The 23545-nt window shown below is 37.5% G+C and overlaps 1 protein-coding gene across 2 annotated transcripts in view; it reads left to right on the forward strand.

The window, feature by feature from the left end:
* Positions 1-23545, forward strand: part of LOC126272231 (synaptic vesicle glycoprotein 2C-like) — a 335261-nt gene that overhangs the window by 231574 nt on the left and 80142 nt on the right. For both annotated transcript variants that reach the window (XM_049974932.1, XM_049974933.1), the window contains exon 5: positions 12961-13082. In XM_049974932.1, the coding sequence (XP_049830889.1) occupies positions 12961-13082 (122 nt within the window). The remainder of the gene's footprint in view (positions 1-12960; positions 13083-23545) is intronic.

Here is a 23545-nt window from a genome sequence, read left to right on the forward strand (position 1 = left end):
TCAGATTCACTTTCTGTTATAATGAGTATGTTACAGTTTTACAGTTGGTAGCACTCAAAGCTATACAACATTAACCTGGTGCATCGTCTCTCATATATCCTAGCTATCAACTAATGACTGACTTCTCGTCCTAGAGGTGTCAACAACCAAGACTCCAACTCCCTGGGATTTCTGTGGAGTGAAGCATATCTCATAGGCGAGACTTAAGCCACCTGGAATAATCACTCGCTGCAGCAGGAGCCACAGTGCGCTTTACTCTCACATTCTACATTCACTCCCACTGTCCCATTTACCAGACATGTCGCGTGTTACAGTACATGTACAGACAAAACAAAATTTCCACAGAAGGCAAGTCATAAATGTCTAATAAGATAAAAAATGAAAATTCCTTGTTGAAAGTCTCAGACATGGTTTGTCGGATTGAAACGGAAAGGTATAACACCTTGCTTTAAGACATAGTGATCAATTACACCTCATAGCTCCCCACTTAGATGGACGATTTCATGACTGTAAACTAAATCTGTGTTAACTACCTTTCAATTCACGTCTTTAACCAGTTACGTGTCAGTCCCTTTCCATGTTTGGGTGCTTACATCAGTCTGTGTATCTAACTTGCAGAACTGGCAAAAAAATCTTGTATCTTGTTTTATGCTATTGTTCTTGATACTTTTTTTTAACCTCTCAGGAATGTGTGTGCTATACACACAGGTTGTTGTTGTTGTGGTCTTCAGTCCTGAGACTGGTTTGATGCAGCTCTCCATGCTACTCTATCCTGTGCAAGCTTCTTTATCTCCCAATACGTACTGCAGCCTACATCCTTCTGTATTCATCTCTTGGTCTCGCTCTACGATTTTTACCCTCCACGCTGCCCTCCAATACTAAATTGGTGATCCCTTGATGCCTCAGATTATGTCCTGCCAAAGGATCCCTTCTAGTCAAGTTGTACCACAAACTCCTCTTCTCCCCAATCCTGTTCAGTACCACCTCATTAGTTATATGATCTATCCATCTAATCTTCAGTATTCTTCTGTAGCACCACATTTTGAAAGCTTCTATTCTCTTCTTGTCCAAACTATTTATCGTCCATGTTTCACTTCCATACATGGCTACACTCCATACAAATACTTTCAGAAATGACTTCCTGACACTTAAATCTATACTCGATGTTAACAAATTTCACTTCTTCATAAACACTTTCCTTGCCATTGCCAGTCTACATTTTATATCCTCTCTACTTCGGCCATCATCAGTTATTTTGCTCCCCAAATAGCAAAACTCCTTTACTACTTTAAGTGTCTCATTTCCTAATCTAATTCCCCCAGCATCACCAGACTTAATTCGACTACATTCCATTATCCTCGTTTTGTTTTTGTTGATGTTCATCTTGTATCCTCATTTCAAGACACTGTCCATTCCATTCAACTACTCTTCCAAGTCCTTTGCTGTCTCTGACAGAATTACAATGTCATCAGCGAACCTCAAAGTTTTTATTTATTCTCCATGGATTTTAATGCCTACTCCGAATTTTTCTTTTGTTTCCTTTACTGCTTGCTCAATATACAGATTGAATAACATCGGGGAGAGGTTACAACCCAGTCTCACTCCCTTCCCAACCACTGCTTCCCTTTCATGTCCCTCGACTCTTATAACTGCCATCTGATTTCTGTACAAATTGTAAATAGCCTTTTGCTCCCTGTATTTTACCCCTGCCACCTTCAGAATTTGAAAGAGACTATTCCAGTCAATATTGTCAAAAGCTTTTTCTAAGTCTACAAATGCTAGAAATGTAGGTTTGCCTTTTCTTAATTTAGCTTCTAAAATAAGTCGTAGGGTCAGTATTGCCTCACGTGTTCCCATATTTCTATGGAATCCAAACTGATCTTCCCCGAGGTCGGCTTCTACCAATTTTTCCATTCGTCTGTAAAGAATTTGCATTAGTATTTTGCATCCGTGACTTATTAAACTGGTAGCTCGGTGATTTTCACATCTGTCAATGCCTGCTTTCTTTGGGATTGGAATTATTATATTCTTCTTGAAGTCTGAGGGTATTTTGCCTGCCTCATACGTTTTGCTCACCAGATGGTAGAGTGTTGTCAGGACTGGCTCTCCCAAGGCTGTCAGTAGTTCTAATGGAATGTTGTCTACTCCCAAGGCTGTCAGTAGTTCTAATGGAATGTTGTCTACTCCCGGGGCCTAGTTTTGACTCAGGTCTTTCAGTGCTCTGTCAAACTCTTCACGCAGTATCGTATCTCCCATTTCATCTTCATCTACATCCTCTTCCATTTCCATAATATTGTCCTCAAGTACATCGCACTTGTATAGACCCTCTATATACTCCTTCCACCTTTCTGCTTTGCCTTCTTTGCTTTGAACTGGGTTTCCATCAGAGCTCTTGATATTCATACAAGTGGTTCTCTTTTCTCCAAAGGTCTCTTTAATTTCCCGGTAGGCAGTATCTATCCTACCCCTCGTGAGATAAGCCTTTACATCCTTACATTTGTTCTCTAGCCACCCCTGCTTAGCCATTCTGCACTTCCTGTCGATCTCATTTGAGAGACATTTGTATTCCTTTTTGCCTGCTTCATTTACTGCATTTTTTTATATTTTCTCCTTTCATCAGTTAAATTCAATATTTCTTCTGTCACCCAAGGATTTCTACTATCCCTTGTCTTTTTACCTACTTCGTCCTCTGCTGCCTTCACCACTTCATCCCTCAAAGCTACCCATTCTTCTTCTACTGTATTTCTTTCCCCCATTCCTGTCAATTGTTCCCTTATGCTCTCCCTGAAACTCTGTACAACATCTGGTTTAGTCAGTTTATCCAGGTCCCATCTCCTTAAATTCCCACCTTTTTGCAGTTTCTTCAGTTTTAATCTACAGTTCATAACCAATAGATTGTGGTCAGAGTCCACATCTGCTCCTGGAAATGTCTTACAATTTAAAACCTGGTTCCTAAATCTCTGTCTTACCATTATATAATCTGTCTGAAACCTGTCAGTATCTCCAGGCTTCTTCGATGTATACAACATTCTTTTCTGATTCTTGAACCAATACACACATACGATTGTCCATTAAGTATGTAGTAGATTCAGCTGCTAATTGTACCCCATATTATTCATGAAGAAGTTGAGTGATTCTTTTGTATAAAAGTCTAATCCCATTATTCAGTTTGTTTGAAGTCATTAGCTCACAGAACATGTGAAAGGAAGTACTTAAATTAAAGTAAAGCTGATTCCATAAGAATATTTACAAACCCAACCATGGAATTCAGTACTGTGTATAGCCCCTATTTACTATTACTTAATATATCTGATGACTAGCTTCTATGCGAGGTTGTTTTACTGTATGAAAGCATATTCATAAATTTGTGCCTTTCTTTGACACTTTATAGGATCCACCAGGGTACCCTGAAGTCATAAGTGACAAAGTCTTACATGCACAACATTACTTACATAACCAAGAATCATTGCCTTGAGCAGTTACAAACCAAAAGGAACTCTCAGTTCTTTGTTGCATCTTATGTAGACAACAAAGCTGAGCCACCCACTTTCCCATTCATTCATCTAGCCAAATAAGGAACTTAAAGGAGCTGCACTATACGGTTAAATTCATTTGCCTTACTATCTGGGTTCAGTCTTCACATAAAAATAGCATCAAACCATTGTGAGACTGTGAAGACACTGCTTAATGTGAAAAAATACTACCAACATAATCCTAAATTATTACACCAATAATGTCCACTTACCTCCTTTCATCCCCATTATGGTACAGGTTCTCATTTTACTGGCTGCACCTAACCAATTTGTATCGAGGTTCAGTATCACATAGATCACAAAGTATCTTTCTACCCTTTGGCCACTTTCCTATTCTCAAGGTAGCTTGTTCCCATTTTTAGCTAGAACTTCCTTCTGTACTGCTTAGCTTACCCATCCACTTTGGCTTACATATTTTCTTCTGCTTTGAGTTTACATTATTAAAGACTTAATCTCATGTATTATCCTTGTTCTGTGCTAATGTGCATACTTAGATGTTAGCTCATCTCTTACTTCCCAGCATGGATATCTACCCTCTTGTCCCTGCTGTGAACAGGACAATGCTAACATCTCTCTCTCTCTCTCTCTCTCTCTCTCTCTCTCTCTCTATCTATCTATCTAGCTATCTACCTATCTATCTACCTATCTCTCTGTCTGTCGTTTCAGCTGCTAATCTGTCCAAGTGACAGATTTCCCTTAAGTTTTCGTGCATTTACTTAGCATTCCTGTGCCTCAGTGTCATTGAAAAGAGAACCTAAAAGGACCTTAATGGGAAGCTAATACCTTTTGTTGTTTATTTCTTTCTTATCTCAGTTGTTATGTCTGGTCAGAAGTAGAAAGTGACGCGGACCTTGATCAAGCGTGACTTCCTTTTAACTGTATGGTATATGTTATATTGCATTTAGGAACTTTCGGGTAATTGAACATGTATCAATAATTACAGATTTCTGTAGTTGTATATATAAGTTTGGATGTAACTGTATTGCATTGATGAACTGGTGGATATTGTGTGGTATGACTCCTGTAGTTGATAGTATAATTGGTATAATGTCAACTTTATCCTGATGCCACATCACTTCCTCAGCCAGTTGGATGTATCTTTCAATTTTGTCTCCTGTTTTTTTTTTTTGTATATTTGTTGTATTGAGTATGGATATTTTGATTTGTCGTGTTAATTTCTTCTTTTTATAGGTGAGTATGATGTCAGGTTTGTTATGTGGTGTTGTTTTATCTGTTATAATGGTTCTGTTCCAGTATAATTTGTATTCATCATTCTACAGTACATTTTGTGGCGCATACTTGTATGTGGGAACGTGTTGTTTTATAAGTTTATGTTGTAAGGCAAGCTGTTGATGTATTATTTTTGCTACATTGTCATGTCTTCTGGGGTATTCTGTATGTGCTAGTATTGTACATCCACTTGTGATGTGATCTACTGTTTCTATTTGTTGTTTGAAAAGTCTGCATTTATCTGTTGTGGTATTGGGATCTTAAATAATATGCTTGCTGTAATATCTGGTGTTTATTGTTTGATCCTGTATTGCAATCATGAATCCTTCCGTCTCACTCTATATATTGCCTTTTCTTAGTCATGTGTTGGATGCGTCTTGATCGATGTGTGGCTGTGTTAGATGATATGGGTGCTTGCCATGTAGTGTTTTCTTTTTCCAATTTACTTTCTTCGTATCTGTTGATGTTATGTGATCTAAAGGGTTGTAGAAGTGGTTATGAAATTGCAGTGGTGTAGCCGATGTATTTATATGAGTGATTGCTTTGTGTATTTTGCTGGTTTCTGCTCGCTCTAGAAAGAATTTTCTTAAATTGTCTACTTGTCCATAATGTAGGTTTTTTATGTCGATAAATCCCCTTCCTCCTTCCTTTCTGCTTAATGTGAATCTGTCTGTTGCTGAATGTATGTGATGTATTCTATATTTGTGGCATTGTGATCGTGTAAGTGCATTGAGTGCTTCTAGGTCTGTGTTACTCCATTTCACTACTCCAAATGAGTAGGTCAATATTGGTATAGCATAGGTATTTATAGCTTTTGTCTTGTTTCTTGCTGTCAATTCTGTTTTCAGTATTTTTGTTAGTCTTTGTCTATATTTTTCTTTTAGTTCTTCTTTAATATTTGCATTATCTATTCCTATTTTGTGTCTGTATCCTAGATATTTATAGGCATCTGTTTTTTCCATCTCTTCTATGCAGTCGTTGTGGTTATCCAATATGTAATCTTCTTGTTTAGTGTGTTTTCCCTTGACTATGCTATTTTTCTTACATTTGTCTGTTCCAAAAGCCATATTTATATCATTGCTGAATACTTCTGTTATCTTTAGTAATTGGTTGAGTTGTTGATTTGTTGCTGCCAGTAGATTTAGATCATCCATGTATATCAAATGTGTGGTTTTGTGTGGGTATGTTCCAGTAATATTGTATCCATAATTTGTATTATTTAGCATGTTGGATAGTGGGTTCAGAGCAAGGCAGAACCAGAAAGGACTTAATGAGTCTCCTTGGTATATTCCACACTTAATCTGTATTGGCTGTGATGTGATATTATTTGAATTTGTTTGGATATTAAGTGTGGTTTTCCAATTTTTCATTACTATGTTTAGGAACTGTATCGATTTAGGATCTACTTTGTATATTTCCAATATCTGTAGTAACCATGAATGGGGTACACTATCAAAAGCTTTTCGGTAATCAATGTATGCGTAGTGTAGTGACCTTTGTTTAGTTTTAGCTTGATATGTCACCTCTGCATCTATTATCAGTTGCTCTTTACATCCTTGTGCTCCTTTGCAACAGCCTTTTTGTTCTTCATTTATAATTTTGTTCTGTGTTGTATGTGTCATTAATTTCTGTGTAATGACTGAAGTTAATATTTTGTATATTGTTGGTAGGCATGCTGTTGGGCGATATTTAGCTGGGTTTGCTGTGTCTGCTTGATCTTTGGGTTTCATACAAGTTATTCCATGTGTAAGTGTATCAGGGAATGTGTATGGGTCTGCAATGTAACTGTTAAATAATTTAGTTAGATGTGAATGTGTTGAGGTGAACTTCTTTAGCCAGAAATTTGCTATTTTAACTTTTGCAGGGGCTTTCCAATTGTCAGTAGAATCAATTGCTCAAGTGACTTCATGTTGCAAAATTATCACTTCAGGCATTTGTGGTATCATCTTGTATGTGTCTGTTTCTGCTTGTATCCACCGTGCATGCCTGTTATGTTGTACCGGGTTTGACCATATGTTGCTCCAGAAGCGTTCCATGTCTGTAATGTTTGGTGGAGTGTCTATTTTAATGTGAGTGTTATCTGTTGTCTGGTAAAATTTCTTTTGGTTTGTGTTGAATGTTTGGTTTTGTTTCCTTCAATTTTCACTTTTTTTGTATCTTCTAAGTCGTTTGGCCAATGCTTGTAATTTCTGCTTCTTTTCATCTAATTGCTCTATCGCTTCTTGTTGTGAGATTTTACCTAACCTTTTTCGTTTTTCTTTTTTTTTCTGACATTTGATGTCTTATAAAATGTGTTAGCTGTCCGATGTCTTTTCTCAGTTTTTCTATTCTGATCTGTAGCTTTTGTTGCCATGCTGGTTTTGTTGGTTTCTTCTGTGTGTTGGTTGGTTCTGATCTCTGCCTAGTGTGTATATTTAGTGTAGTGAGTGCTCTTATATAAACCAGTAGTTGTAACTCTTCCATAGTTGTGTTTTCATTTATTTTGTTGTGTATGATTGTGTTGATAGTTGTTATTGTTGTTTTGACTTGCGGGTTATTTGGTAGTCTGTGCAAGAATGGTCTAATGTCTGTATTTGTGTCTTTGTATTCTATATATGTCAGCTGAAATTTTTCTTCTATATCTAACATGTGTGTCACTTCGTGTTCTATTTGTACTTGTTCTGGTGGCAGTCTTAAGATTTCGTTTTCCTCTGATTGTTTAATTGATGCGTGTTGTTCTTTGTATGTTTGCTCTGGGATGTGTGCGTCCATTACTGTATTTTCTTCTTCTTCTGATTGCACATTATTTTGTTCCAGTATTTGTTGTACTTGTTGTTTGATGTTTTCTAATTCTGACTGGGGTATCCTGTTATTTTTGATTATTACACAGATCTGATCAGCTAGTCGTTGTTCTGTTAAAAATTTTAATTCTGAGTATCTGATAATAAATGTTGTGTATACTTGTGATCTGTATCCAGTTGTGTTGGTTCCTAAGTTTGTTGCTTGGTAATAACAGAACATGAGGTGTCGATTAACTTCATCTGACCATCTCATCCTCTGTCTTTGTTTTCCTTCTAGGGTGGTTGCAGGAAGCATATCCTGCAAAACACCTCTATTTGGATTTAAATCATTTTCCAGTTGGCTAGCTGTGTCGTTACCATTGTGGACGGGCATAGGGTTCAAGCGTCGTCCCTGACCATGACAGCGCTTGTCTGAGGCTTTTTTAGTTGTGTCCTGAACCAACTAATCACACTAAAAAGGGGGTTAACCCTACTAGTGGTTTGTTCTTTTCGTTGCCTTTTACGACTGGCAGAACATACCGGAGGCCTATTCTTTTCCCAGGCCTCCACGGGATTTATTATTATTATTATTATTATTATTACTATTATTATTAGTCACATTTGGGCCAAATAGGACTGCACAATGTACAACCAATCAATGTCGCTTTTGATGGTTGTCCTTCTTTTGTGTCCAAATTTGTTTCATCCTTTCAGAATGAAATATATTTCTTTCATCAGACCACAGTGTTGCAGTCTGCTTTCTAATTTACCTGTGACCAACTTTCCAATCACATATCTTTTGTCTGAATGTTTTTCTATTTGTAATGTCTGCCTGAGTTATATCAACTACTTTAAGATCCTCCTTAAACGCAGCGATGATTTAATTAGTTCAGTTTTGGTCTTTCTTCTGTTTTTGCAGAATTCTACTATTTGTTTTGTCAACCTAGTGGGTGCCATTCATTTAATGTGGTCATAACCTTCATCTTCTCATGTCACCATGTATGTGTGTATTCTTCTGTTTCCTTATTCCTTCTCAGCCTATAAGTTCTCCATCAGTAATTGTAGGGCCTAATATTTTCCTAATAATCTTTCTTTCTTTCAAATTTCTTCAATATCCATCTTCCTATTTAATATTAAAGTTTCTGCTCCATAAAGACACTCAGGTTTGATTACAGTGCTGTAATGTCTAAGTTTACTAAAATTAGAAAGTGATTTTTTTATTATAAATATTTTGTGTTAATCTCAATGCAGTTGCCATTTTTTGACCGCGAGCTTCATTTGTAATTTTTTGAAGACCGTTTTATTGTATGACTTCCCCAAAGTATTTAAATTGAGAAACACTTTTTATTTTTCCATGTTTTGTGTTCAAAAACTTTGGTGCTCTTTTGTTGCATGTTGTATATTCCGTTTGTGTGTGTGTGTGTGTGTTTTTATTATATTTGTAGTATTACTTTTTCTGCAACTTCTTTACGAATTTCAGTTTGTTTTTGAAATGTGGTAACATCCCTAGTTAAAAGTGCCAGATCATCAGCAAAGGCGAGGCAATCTACTCTAATATTACTTCTACCTAACTCGATTGATTGATCTATATTTTGATCCGACTTTTTGCTCTTGCCATTCTGTAATTACCTTTTCCAAAACATAATTAAATACAAATGGGGAAAATCTGTGTTCCTGTCTAACACCAGTCTTTATATCAAATTGTTCTGAAATTTCTCCCATGAATTTAACTTTAGAGCTAGTGTCAGTTAATGTTACCTCAATCAGTGTTAGAGTTTTATTATCTAGCAATTGGTCCTTTAAAATTTGGAAAAGTTTTAAATTAAGAATGTTTTCCAGACAGGATCTGTTTGGTCAGAAGCCTGCTTGGTATTCACCAATTTTAGGATCTAACAGTTCTTGGGCTCAATCAAGTAAACATTGCAAGAGAATTTTGTATGTGACCAGGACAAGAGAAATTCCTTGGTAATTATTAATGTCAGTTCTATCCCCTTTTTTATGCAATGTATTAATTAGGGCAGTGTTCCTGCCAGAGCTATTTTCTCAATTTGCCCGATATGTCGTACTAGTTGAGTGGTCTCTATTATAGTGTTAGAGCCAGTCAATTTTATTAGTTTGGCAATTCCAGATGCTATATTGTTTTTAAGTCTCTCAATTTGTTTAGTTATTTCGATTTCATCAGGTTCGTTAGAGTTAGGGTTGGTGTTACTAATTCGCTGTGGTTAGAATTTATTTCCTGGTTCTGGACAGTTTATTGGCTTTTCAAAACGATCAGCAAGTACCTTACAATTTTGCTTGTTGTTAAGAGCCAAACTGCCGTTTTCATTTTTGAAGTAAAGACTTGGGGTTGGTGATGTGTTATTTTCATTTTGAATGTTTTATAAAAGTTTCGTGTATTGTTCTTTTGGAAATCTCTTTCAATTTCTGAAAGTTGGGCATTTTCATAGCTTCTTTTAGTCTGTCAGATTAATTTAGAAGTTTGTTTACTTACAGTTAGAAAGGTATTGTACACATTTTCAGTTTTATTACTATTCCAGTTTTTGAATGCCTCATGCCTAGACTCGACTGCTGTTTCACAATCCACATTCCACCAAGGGTGTTTTTGTTTCTTTCGAAGTGGAATTAAATTTTGAGTTATTTTAATGAACTTTTCTTTCAGGCTTTGCCAATTGTTGGGTTGTTTTACATCAAGTTCACTTTTTAGAGTTGGGTTTATTTTAGCAGTGTCTAATTTTGGGATAACATTTTTTGTTTTGAAGCGTTTGTCAGGTTGAAGTTTTACTTTTTAGATGCATCAAATAATGATGAGAATCAGTATTAGTCCCTTTCCTAACTTGGACATTTAAAATTTCTTTGTAGTTAGGGTATGAAATTGCTAAGATTGATTTGAAATTCCCCAATAAATGTATTGGGTGCCCACCAAGGGGTTAGAAAGGTTCTTTTTAAAATGTGTTGACATGATTTTAAGGTTAAAATTTTTGCATGTTTCAACAAGCCTTTGGCCATTTTGGTTTGTCCATTTATGTGCAGGAAATCCACCCACTGTTTGCATATATTTTTTTCTCTGTACCTAATTGAACATTAAAATCGGCCGTTAGGTTAGGGAATTTTTGAGATGATGCTTTCTAAACTTTTCACAAGCTTCATTAACTACTTCAGGTTTTTTTAAGGTTATCCTCATTGACTGGCATATGGGCATTAATTAAAGTGCATGCTTTACTGGTGCATTTAAAAGAAATTGTCATTGGTCTATTGTTAATGGGTTCTATCCCAGTTATTGAATTTAAAATATTTTTAGAGATTGCAAAAACAGCTCACAGATGTGGTGACTTTTAAGTATTCTTTTATTAATTTTACTTTTAAAATGATGATAATTGCCAAAATCCATGGTGTTATTGTCCGTCATCTGTTTCTTGAAGTACCAAAATTTAAACCTTCTGTTCTTTTATTGTACCTCCCAGTTTATGAAGTACATTTGGTTGCAAAAGTGTTTGTGTGTTAAGTGCTGCAAAAAAATGTATTTGTTTTGGTTTTAAGTTGGTCAGAAGACTCCAACTTCCTCTGTTGAATCACATTTTAACCTGGCCACCCCAGAATCTGAAAGACCAGTTGAGCCAGTGATACCGGCAGTGGATTGACCACTTTGGATAATATTGTGGTTATGAAAATGCTCCACGAGGTGGTACCTGAAATCGGGTGGGAGAGAGGAGACTCATTGAGTGAACTCAGAGTGTTAATACTGGAAGAGTTAGTTCCAGAATATAAATTTCAGCCACACCACTGGTGAACAGATGCTGACCACTTTGCCGCTCATCCAGACTAGAATAATCTCTACATTGTTCCCCAGGTATTTGACTACCTATTAGCATCCTTGGGACTTAATAACATGGTTCCCACAATGTCCCCACATTTCCGAAGTAGTATTCCACTGGTGACACAATAAATGAAATATCTTGGTCCATCCGTAGGCCATATCTACTCCCAACCACTTGCAGCAGCGGCCATATCCCCCTCAGGTATGAGACTCATCATATGCACCCAACCAGTGCATTCTATTTCAGTTCAATCACAGGTGCATCTTTCCCTATTACAGGTAGGACATCCTATGAAAGCAGTGCACAGTCTTTTACATGGACATTGCCATCAAGCAGTTGTCAACCTGAATGAATATTGAAAACAACGATTCCAAGACTTACCAAGCGGGAAAGCGCCGGTAGATAGGCACAATGAATAAAACACACAAACACACACACAGAATTTGAGCTTTCGTAACCGGCGGCTGCTTTGTCAGGAAAGAGGGAAGGAAAAGGAAAGATGAAAGGATGTGGGTTTTAAGGGAGAGGGTAAGGAGTCATTCCAATCCCGGGAGCGGAAAGACTTACCTTAGGGGGAAAAAAGGATAGGTATATACATGGGGGCGCGCGCGCGCACACACACACACACACACACACACACACACATATATATATATATATATATATATATATATATATATATATATCCATACATACACAGACACAAGCAGACATATTTAAAGGCAAAGAGTATGGGCAGAGATATAAGTCAAGGCGGAAGTGTGGAGGCAAAGATGGTGTGGTGATGTGGAATGACAGGTGAGGTATGAGTGGCAGCAACTTGAAATTAGCGGAGATTGAGGCCTGGTGGATAACGAGAAGAGAGGATATATTGAAGGGCAAGTTCCCATCTCTGGAGTTCGGATAGGTTGGTGGTGGTGGGAACTATCCAGAAGATAACTCGGACGGTGTAACACTGTGCCAAGATGTGCTAGCTGTGCACCAAGGCATGTTTAGCCACAGGCTGATCCTCATTACCAACAAACACTGTCTGCCTGTGTGAATATTGACATTGAAACTGAGACTAGGTGCAGAGCTGACCACACTGTGGCTGAAGATGTTGCTGAGCACAAGATCCATAATATCATTGTGGTTGCATCCAAAATTGTGTCACCTGAACACTCCAAAAACACTCCCTTTGCTGCCCCCTCCTCTTCTGGAGTACTAGCTTCTCTGAACTAACCCCTATCCCACAGCCACCTTCAGCCCTGTCCCCACTTCCTCCAGTTCTCTTACCAAAATCAGCTGACACAGCCCATAACCCCAGGCAGTTTTTTTTACAATTTTGCACAGTAACACTATGATATTACAGCGAGAGAGAGAGAGAGAGAGAGAGAGAGAGAGAGAGAGAGAGAGAGAGAGAGAGAGAGAGAGAGTGGGCGCGCGCGTTTGAGTGTATGTGGGCATGCACACGCTTTATGCTTTAGCACGGTAAAAATGTGAAATTACATAATTTTAAGTAATCCAGTTTTATTGCATTTATGTGTAATGTACAACCTTGACTGCTTTCCACATCCTGCAGACATCTCTTCAGGGGATCCATGGAATATGAGTGATGTAATGTTACCTTATCTTTCTTTACAGAATTTGTGGCCCTGTTTCTATACAGAAAACATTTATATCAGAATTTCATTGTGCGAAATACAGAACAAGGGTACTGATGGCGTCTGGCCTCTTTGTTGCTCTTTCTACAATCATCATTCCAGGTGAAAGAAACACTTAATATGGTACTAGAAATAGATAGGAGACTGTATTAAATTATCGTTTTTACACTAACACAGTTTTCTTGTACATGTGGTCTGGTTTTCTTTCTTTTTTCGCAATTTTTTTTACAAGGCTGCTACTCATTTTGAAGATGCACTGACAAGCCAGAAAAATTACCACTGAGGCCAGTTAAATGTAACAGGAGTGTCATTAATAATTTAATTAATGAATTGAATTTCATAGATAAAATTGAGGAGAACATTCAGGAATTTGGAATGACTAAAAAAACAGAATTGCAGCAACTTAACTCATAAACTGTGTTAACAATAAACTTCACTATACGGTGTAGTGCTGTTTGTGCTCACGCTAAAAATTGTTTAACACAGTAAATTACAAGAAAACCCCTACACTGAAAAATGCTGCAATTTCCTTTGTTATATTATTGATTTTTTGATGGTCCAGCTTTATCACACACTACAAATTGTACAAGTGATGTTGGACAGGCCAAAATGAGGATACAGTTACATTTAATTTCAGAACAATGAAATGAAAGTAAGTAGGTACATATTCTTATAATTTAAGTCTATCAGTAAGTCTATCAGTAATTGTTTAAAGACAGGTTGAAATAAGGACACACTAATACGTAGCATCAAATAAATAACTACACAAACTAACGTTATGTAGCTATTCTTTCAACCTAAGTTTATCAGGAACTAATTCTAAATTTACTCTCTGACTCCAAATTCTTTGTATCCAATTAGTAACATATGAAAAATTGTGCCAGACCAGGACTTAAACCCAAATTTCCCACTTATGGTGAGCAGTTGTCTTAACCAGTTTGGCTATTTGTGCACTCTCTTCGGACTGCACCAAACCTCCACATGTCACATTGTATACATCTTCATTCAGTAGCCCCCTACATTCATCACCTAATGCTTGCCTACATTATTTATTGGATTCCTACTCAGCTGGAATGATATTGCAAGGAACTGAGACCAGTGTTGTCATCATCACTAATAGGTAGGAGATCCATACCTTATTCAGCTGATGTGAAAGAATTTGCTGTCAGTGAATGAATTTCAAATTATTTCGTACAGCTTTGGATCATCAACAGTGTCTGTTCTTTCAGGCATGCAAGTAAGTATTATCAATGGTTGTCAAAGTAACATTTATTTCTACAAATTCAGAAATTCCCATGCAGAATAGAAACAGTGATTTACTAGAAGTATTATTTCAGTCATAGCTAATACTTTTAAACAACTGTAGTATACATATATTTCAGAATAAAAGTCATTCATCAGTTGTAATACAACTAAATTTTATTCTAAAATATTAGAAATATCTTTAGCTTCAATTTAAATATTTGATATGTAGAAACACCAACAACAATAGCTGAGGTACACATGCTGACATCGCAAACAGAAAATGGAAGAAAAAGAGAGAGAGAGAGAGAGAGAGAGAGAGAGAGAGAAAGTATATGAGGATACAGAACAGGTAATTCAGTATGTAAAGGGAGATGATAATGTAATAGCAATGAGGGATTGGAATGCGGTTTGCAGTCATAGGGGAAGGAATAGAAGATAGAGTTACTAGGGAATAGGGGCTTGGTAGCAGCAGTGAGAGAGGAGAAAGTGTAATTGAGTTCTGCAATAAATATCAGCTAGTAATAATGAATACTCTGTTCAGGAATCACAAGAGCATGAGGTATGGGAGGTATGGGAAGGTTCCAGTTAGAATGTATCATGGTCAGACAGAGATTCTGAAATCAGATATTAGATTATGGGACATACCCAGGGGCAGATATAGACTCTGATCACAATTTAGTAATGATGAAGAGTAGGCTGAAGTTTGACACTAATCAGGAAAAATTGATGCATGATGAAGTGGGATACAGAAATATTAAGAAATGAAGAGATAAGTTTGTAGTTCTCTGCGGGCATACTGCAATAATGAATAGCTCTGTAGGCAGTTCAGTCGAAGAGGTCTGGGTATTTCTAAAAAGGGCAGTTTCAAAAGTTGGAAAGAAAAGCTGATATACACGTAAGGTAACTGTGAAGAAATCATGAGTGACAGAACAAATACTTCAGCTGATCGATGACAGAAGGAAGTACAAAAATGTTCAGGGAAATATAGGAAAATAAAAATACAAGTCACTTAGGAATGAAATAAAAAAGAAGTACAGGGAAGCTAAGATGAAATGGCTGCATGAAACATGTGAAGAAATAAAAAAGAAGTGGTTGTCAGGACTGACTCACCATATATAAAAAATAGAACAACCTTTGGTGATACTAAAAACAAAGGTGGTACACTGAGAGTGCAATGAGAATTCCTCCATTAAATGCAGCAGAGGGCATAGGTAGATGGATTAAGTCAAATGAGGCAGAAGATACAGATGACATTCCGTTGGAATTTCTGAAATCATTGATATTAATGGCAACAAAATCAATGTTCATGCTGGCATGTAGAATGTAGGAGACTGGCAATATGCCATCAGACTTTCAGAGACCGAGCAAGGTGGCACAGTGGTTAGCACACTGGACTTGCATTCAGGAGGATGATTGTTCAATCCCGCGTCCGGCCATCCTGATTTAGGTTTTCTGTGATTTCCTTAAATTGCTCCAGGCAAATGTTGGGATGGTTCCTTTCAAAGGGTATGGCCAACTTCCTTCCCCATCCTTCCCTAATCTGATGAGACGAGTGACCTCACTATTTGGTCTCCTCCCACAGAAAAACCAACACTTTCAAAATAACAAAATCCATACAATTCAGAAGCTTGCAAGAAGTGACAAGTGCGAGAATTATTGCACAATTAGCCTAACAGCCCGTGTGTCCACATTACTAACAAAAATAATATACAGAAGAATGGAAAAGAAAGTTGAGAATCTGTTATTTGATGATCAGTTCGGCTTTAGAGAAGGTAAAGCCAACAGAGATGCAATCCTGATGTTGCAGTTGATAATGGAAGTGTGACTGGAGAAAACTCAAGACACGATCGTAGGATTTGATGGCCTGGAAATAGTGTTCGACAATGTAAAAAGGTGAAGTATGTTAGAAATTCTGAGAAAAATAGGGGTAAACCATGTGTACAAAAACCAAAAGAAAACAATAAGAGTGGAAGACCAAAAACGAAATTCTCAGATTAGCAATGGCGTAATACAGGGATGTAGCCTTTCGTCTTGACTGTTCAAACTATACATTGAAGAAGAAATAGTGGAATTAAAAGAAATGTTCAAGAGCTGGATTAATATTCAAGGTGAAAGGATATCAATGGTAAGTTTGACTGATGACATTTTTATCCTCACTGGAAGTGAAGAAGAATTGTAGTATCTATTGAATGGAATGAACAGTGTAGTGAGTACATGGATAGAGAGTAAATTGAAGGAAGACGAAAGTAATGAGATGTAGCAGAAATGGGAACAGTGAAAAATTTTACATTATAAATGGTTATCACATAGTAGATGAAATTAAGGAATTCTGTTACCTAGGCAGTAAAATAACCAATGATGGATGGAGCAAGGAGGACATAAAAAGCAGACTAACATGGCAAAAAGAGGATTCCTGGCCAAAAGAAGTCTACTAGTATCAAACATAGACCTTAATTTGAGGAAGAAATGTCTGAGAATGTACATTTGGAGCACAGTATTGTATGGTAGTGAAACATGGGCAGCGGGAAAACTGCAACAGAACAGAACTGAAGGATTTGAGATGTGGTGCTAGAGAAAAATGTTGAAAATAAGGTGGACTGATAGGACAAGGAATGAGAAGGTTCTATACAGAATCAGTGAGGAAAGGAGTATGTGCAAACAATGACAAAAAGAAGGGATAGGATGTTAGGACATCTGTTAAGACAACAGGGAATAACTTCCATGGTACTAGAGGGAGCTGCAGAGGGCATAAACTGTAGAGGAAGATGAAGGTCGGAATACATCCAGCAAATAATTGAGGCTGTAGGTTGCAAGTGCTACTCTGAGATGAAAAGGTTGGCTTAGAAGATAGAAATGTTTGGCTAGGAATTCATGGCGGGCTGCATCTGACCAGTCAGAACACTAATGACAAAAACAAAAAAGCAATTTTTATTTCCTCATGTATCTTATTCTGCAGTACAACAACAGTGTTAACTATGCACGCCTGATGGCAAGACGATCTGGAATATATTTGTCTGCTACTGTTGACTTAATATTTACTGGAATACATAGCTATTTTAATAGAAATTAGTTTTCTAACCTGTAAATACAGTGGCCTGCTTTCAGTGCATTATTATTTGTCATGCAGCTTTACAATTAATACTGCTAATTGTAATTTGTCTAACAGAGTTTTCATTCCTTGATTCTAGATATTCAGATAATTTGTAGAAATATCAGCTACTTAGGTCTGTTTTTGATTGTCTTTTGAACTGTTAGAGGTTTCCAATGTCTCCCTGTACGTTAGATGGGACTCTAGACAACGGGGCAAACAGTACATCAAAATTATTTCTACGTCTTCTATTGCGACTGTTAATATCACAGTTAAGCAGAAACTATTTTTTTTATCATCAATCACAAGTATCATTAAGGAGGGAATGTAGTGAAAAAGAGTATAAGAATTTTAGAAGCACTGAAAAGGTTGGTACAGGACATGCAGTTATCTACTTTACACAACATTCTTACTGCTTGTTTCTGATGAATATATTATTTCATAAGACAAAAGGGGACGAACATATGCAAAAACAAGCCAATGTTTTTGTCTTCAGATCAACACACTGAAAAACAACCTGAACCCTGATCTTTTTCATTTTAATCTGTTGTTCAGTTAACCCCAAAGAATGTTACGTACAGTCCTTCATTTAGTGTATGACCACCATTAACATCTACATCTGCCAGTAGCAGAAATTTTCAAACTACAGTATAACTCCACTTTTATGTTCCCAGAATTAACATTTTCCCTCCGTTTACAACATTTTCCCTCCGTTTACAACATTTTTTATCACTACCTCCAAATTTCCTATGTTCACTATGTTAATTCTCACCTGTTTTTATTTTAACATATCAGTAATTTTGCCAGAATTTATGTTTTATGGAACACTGTTCATGGAGGAAAAAAGCTGGCATGATTGACAAAATGAGGCAAGCACTGCGTTTGCCTTCAAGTAGTGTTTACACTTTACATACGTTACTTTCTTGGCACCAGGGTGCTCTACTTAGCAAATCTTAAGTCGGAACAAATTGTGATTTGTATCTTGCTGCTGCGAACCACAATTCGGTGTGGCGGCTGATGGGAGTAAGTGTTTTGATAGAAGCCGGAAGAACACGCAACTTCTGAGAAACATTCATTTGTTTTGAGTCGATACCAACTTTGTCTGTCAGTACTGTGTGCTACAATAAATAGTACCCTTACTTTATAGTATCCGCATCATTATGGCATCAACTTCACCTTATGATAATGATTACATGCAGAGGATATCCATTTTCTAGTATTTGTAACTTGCAAATATATGGTAATTTTCTTCATGGTTTGTATACGCATTGTACAGTGTTGTTTGCTATCTAAGGTTGGCACCATAACAAGCCTGTTCCTACAACCGAAGTGAGTCAATTTCAGTCAACACAGCCACTTTTGACAACTGCCTTGCGAAGAGTTTGTGTTTGTTACTTTGTTTGTCTACTCCGGGGGCCTTGTTCCGACTTTAAATATTTGATATGTAGAAACACCAACAACAATAGCTGAGGTACACATGCTGACATCGCAAACAGAAAATGGAAGAAAAAGAGAGAGAGAGAGAGAGAGAGAGAGAGGCTGTAGGTTGCAGTAGGTACTGGGAGATGAAGAAGCTTGCACAGGATAGAGTAGCATGGAGAGCTGCATCAAACCAGGACTGAAGACCACAACAACAACAACACTTTGTTTGTGTGACTGTGTGTACTGTTCGTGGCCTTGTGTGAAGTGATCGAAGTCTGTGGTTAGTTGTTTCTTTCACGTTGTTGTTTTCTGTCGCAGTTTAAGATGGAAAACCCTTTCTATGGAAGAAAAAGTAAAAATTCTGGAAAGAGGTGAAGCTCACCGTGGAACACTTGTTGCATTAGTGCAGAGTTTAGAAATACCCATATCTACATTGAACACTATCATGAAAAACAGAGAGACCATTTTGGAAAGTGAAGCAACAGAGGGTCAAATTCCAAAAAAATGAAATATGCCAGCTATTTGAAATACGCAGAACTGGAAGAAATTACAAAGAACTGGTTTCAGACAGCACGTGCATAGAATATTCCAATAAATCGTATGATGTTGTGCAGAAAGGTGCTGAAAGTCACCAATGTACTTCGGATTGAGGACCTCAGAGCATCAAATGGGTGGATAGATAGATTCAAGAAGTGGTACAATGTAGTGTATAAAACTCTATGTGGTGAAGAATGCAGTGTGGATATGAAATCTGTTAGGGAATGGCAGAGTGGCTGGTTACAAGAACTTTTAGAACAGTATAAACGGAAGGATATCTTCAATATTGACAAAACAGGTCTCTTTTTACAGCACATTGCCAGATAAAACGCTTGCCTTTAAAGGCAAAAACTCCCACGGAGTTAAACACAGCAAAGTCTGTCTGACAGTAATATTAGGCATGAACATGGATGGTTCTGCAAAAATTAAACCTTTTGTGATTAGCAAATGGAAAAACCATGGTGTTTTAAAAACATAAAAACACTACTAACAAACTACAGTGCCAACAAAAAAGCATGGATGATGTCAGAATTATTCAAGAAACAATTACATTGTCTTGACGCAAGAACGGGCACTCACAACAACAAAAGTGAGCATGCTCTAATACCTTTTTTCACTATAATATCACATGAACAACACTTTACTCATGATAATAACTTAAAATTTATGGAGCAGTTTCCCACAGTTTGTCAGCTAATAATAAGGATGCTGATGTGTTTGAAAGCTAGATATAGGAGATAATAGAGAAAGAAGATTCACATACACACACACACACCACAGGTGTGATTTCAACCAGACTTGGTACACACACCACTTACTGTCTGGAAGGAAGGACTGAAGGGGCAAGAACCACCTTCCATTGATCTGGGGGTGGGGGTGAAATAGGAGATGGACAGAGAGAGCACGAAACAGGAAATGGGGAGAGAGAGAGAGAGAGAGAGAGAGAGAGAGAGAGAGAGAGAGAGAGAGAGAGGAGAGGGAGGAAATGGGGGGGGGGGGGAGGTGGGTAAGGAGATGGAGAGAGGGGGGAGGATATACCCAGAGGAGGGATGAGGAGATGGACAGAGAGGGAGGGGAGGAGGTGGATTGGGGGGGGGGAGGCAATCAGAGAGAGGGAGAAGATGACGAATACAGAGGGGGAGGTGGTGGTGGACAAAGAGAAGGAGGGAAGAGAAGATGAATGTAGAGTGGGTGGAGGAGATGATGGACTGAGAGAAAGGGAAGGAGGAGGTGGACAGGAGGAGGGGAGGAGGCGATTTTTGTGTGTGTGTGGGGAGGGGGGGGGGGGTGCGCACTCAGCAATTTCATCAAAATTTGGAACAGGGTGGCAATTATTGAACTACACTAGACTGTTATTAATCCGGCAGTTCCTGGCAAGTATGGGTGCCGGATTAGTGAAAGTGCTGGATTATTGAGTGTCTGAAATTTATTTTATTCATTTGTTTTGTTTTTTATTTATTTTGTAAAAATAGGGGATATAGCATACTGGAATTTATTAAACCGAAGGATATAATTTTTAAACATAGAGGATATACTTTATTAAATCCAAAAATACATTAATTTTCAAAGAAAACTTAGTCCCTGAGTGTATACCATACATAATTATACAGTTGTATCACACACTATGAAACATGTCCCTAATTTTTAACTGTCGCAGTGATGATACTCGATGCTGGCCTGCTTTGTCATGCAACCACTTAACCACTTTACAAGCATTACATCGGTACTGCCTGTACCTGGCTGTTGCCTAATGTACTCCAGGAAGACCTTGGTAGCTTCAGCACCAGCAGGGTGAGAAATCTTCATGCTCTCTCCTCCTGTGTCTTCTTCATCACTTTCATCACTACGTTCTTGCATGCTTTTGATTATGTCTTCTTCTGTTAAAGTTTGGCACATATCACACTTTTTCTCGTTCAGCCACTTACTAACATCTTCTTCATCATCAATTTCTTCTCTTCCTGGAAGGTTGTGTAACATGTCAGTGTACAAAGTCATTGATAATTCCAAATTGACTGGCTCATCATTGCCTCTCACTACTGGATCCAACTCGGCATCAATGGAGGGGCCACAATTTGGCATTCGGCAGCTGATAGTCACCAGGGAAAGTCACTCACTAATAATAAGGATGCTGATGAGTTTGTAAGCTAGATATGGAAGATAATAGAGGAAGAAGATTTAACTGCTGATGCCTGATATAATGCTAATGAAACAGAACTCTTTTACAAAATGCTCCCTCCAAAACTATTAGCTGCCAAGAAAGAGAAGGAAGCTCATGATTACAAGTAACACAAACAGTGCGTAACATTAATGGTGTGTTTTAATGCAAATGGGAGTCATAAATAATTGCTTATCGTGATTGGAAAATCCCAACACCCACGTGTCTTAAATGCAGTTAACAACCAAAGAAAAATCTCAGGCTGATTCTTGGTCCTATCAAAAGCTTTTGATAAATGAAATGAAATGATCATATGGCATTGTTGGCCGGGAGGTCCCATGCAGGGAAGTTCGGCCGCCGTATTGCAAGTCCTTTTTAGTTGACGCCACTTCAGCAACTTGCGAGTCAATGATGATGAAATGATGATGAAGAACACACAACACCCAGTCATCACGAGGTAGAGAAAATCCCTGAACCTGCCAGGAATCAAACCCAGGACCCCGTGCGCAGGAAGCAAGAATGCTACTGCAAGACCACGAGCTGCGGAAAAGCTTTTGATGTTATTGATTATTCAGTGACTCTGAGGAAGCTTGAACGAAATGGTGTAAGAGGTGTGCCAAATCAGTGAATTAAATCATATTTGGAATATTGCTCTCACATAACTGAAATTAAGTACATGGAAGGAAATGAACTCCAGGTACATCTTTCAGAACCATGTGGACTAAGTCACGATGTTCCACAGGGCTCCATTTTAGGTTCCTTTCTTTTTTTGGTATACTTTAATGATTTCCCATCACACATTAGTGATTCTGAACCACTACTGTTTGCACTTGATACCAGACTGTTGATTGAAGGAAATGAAGAAGAAAATATTACTGCATCTGCAAAAGATATTACAAAAGAAGTGTCTGAATGGTTTACCAGAAACAGGCTAATAGTTAATGCTGAAAAAAAAAAACAGTACTCGTGAATTTCCACACAGATCAAAATAAAAATGCAGCACAACCCATAATATGTATAGATAACCATAACATTATAGTGCTGCCACTGAAACTAAATTTCTTGGAATCATATCCAGAAAAATCTTAAATGGAGCACTCGTATAACGTTCCTAAATTCAAGACTACCAAAGATGAGCTATGTAGTAAGAATTCTTTGCAACAAAACTAGTTCAGAAACAGTTAGGGCTGAAGAGAAGTTTGTGGCACAACTTGACGAGAAGAAGGGATCTGTTGGTAGGACATGTTCTGAGGCATCAAGGGATCACCAATTTAGTATTAGAGGGCAGTGTGGAGGGTAAAAATCGTAGAGGGAGACCAAGAGATGAATACACTAATCAGATTCAGAAGGATGTAGGCTGCAGTAGGTACTGGGAGATGAAGAGGCTTGCACAGGATAGAGTGGCATGGGGAGCTGCATCAAACCAGTCTCAGGACTGAAGACCACAACAACAACAACAACTTTGCCTCTGTACATTCAGTACTGAAGTACGGTATCATTTTCTATGGAAATGTACACCAGGCCATAACAGTTTTCAGGAAACAAAAGGCAATTATAGAAAACAATGCAAACCTTTCTTTAAAGATCTTACCCCTTCCCTACATTTGTATACTGAAAGTAGTCATGCATGCTATAAATAGTATATTGAGAAAAGAAAACATTTTTCCTCAAAACAAAAGTGTCCATGATTACAGCACCCGGTCAGACAGTGACATACATGTTAGTCATTGTACCACCACATTATGCCAAAAAGGTGTATATCATGCATGAACAAAACTGTGCAACAGATTACCAATACATATAAAATCTCTTCCTGAACTACAGAGCTTTAAAAAGTCTGTGGCAGCCTACCTTCTGAAAAACTGCTACTATTCAAACTCACAGTATCTTATGCAAGAAAAAAATGTTAATTTGTATATTTAATTGTAGAAATAAGCTATAAATAAACAGTAGTTTTTAAAAATTGTAATTATTGACTGTGTAGATCCAATTTGTTAGAAAAATTTAAATAATGCATGTTTGATGTTTAAAAAACTGAATAGATAAAAAGGTTTTCTGTCCAATATCCTGTGTACAATATATGTACTGAAAAATAGATTGGGTTAATAATAGTGTGGG

Source organism: Schistocerca gregaria, chromosome 5 (assembly GCF_023897955.1).
Source record: "Schistocerca gregaria isolate iqSchGreg1 chromosome 5, iqSchGreg1.2, whole genome shotgun sequence".
Classification (NCBI taxonomy): Eukaryota; Metazoa; Arthropoda; class Insecta; order Orthoptera; family Acrididae; genus Schistocerca; species Schistocerca gregaria.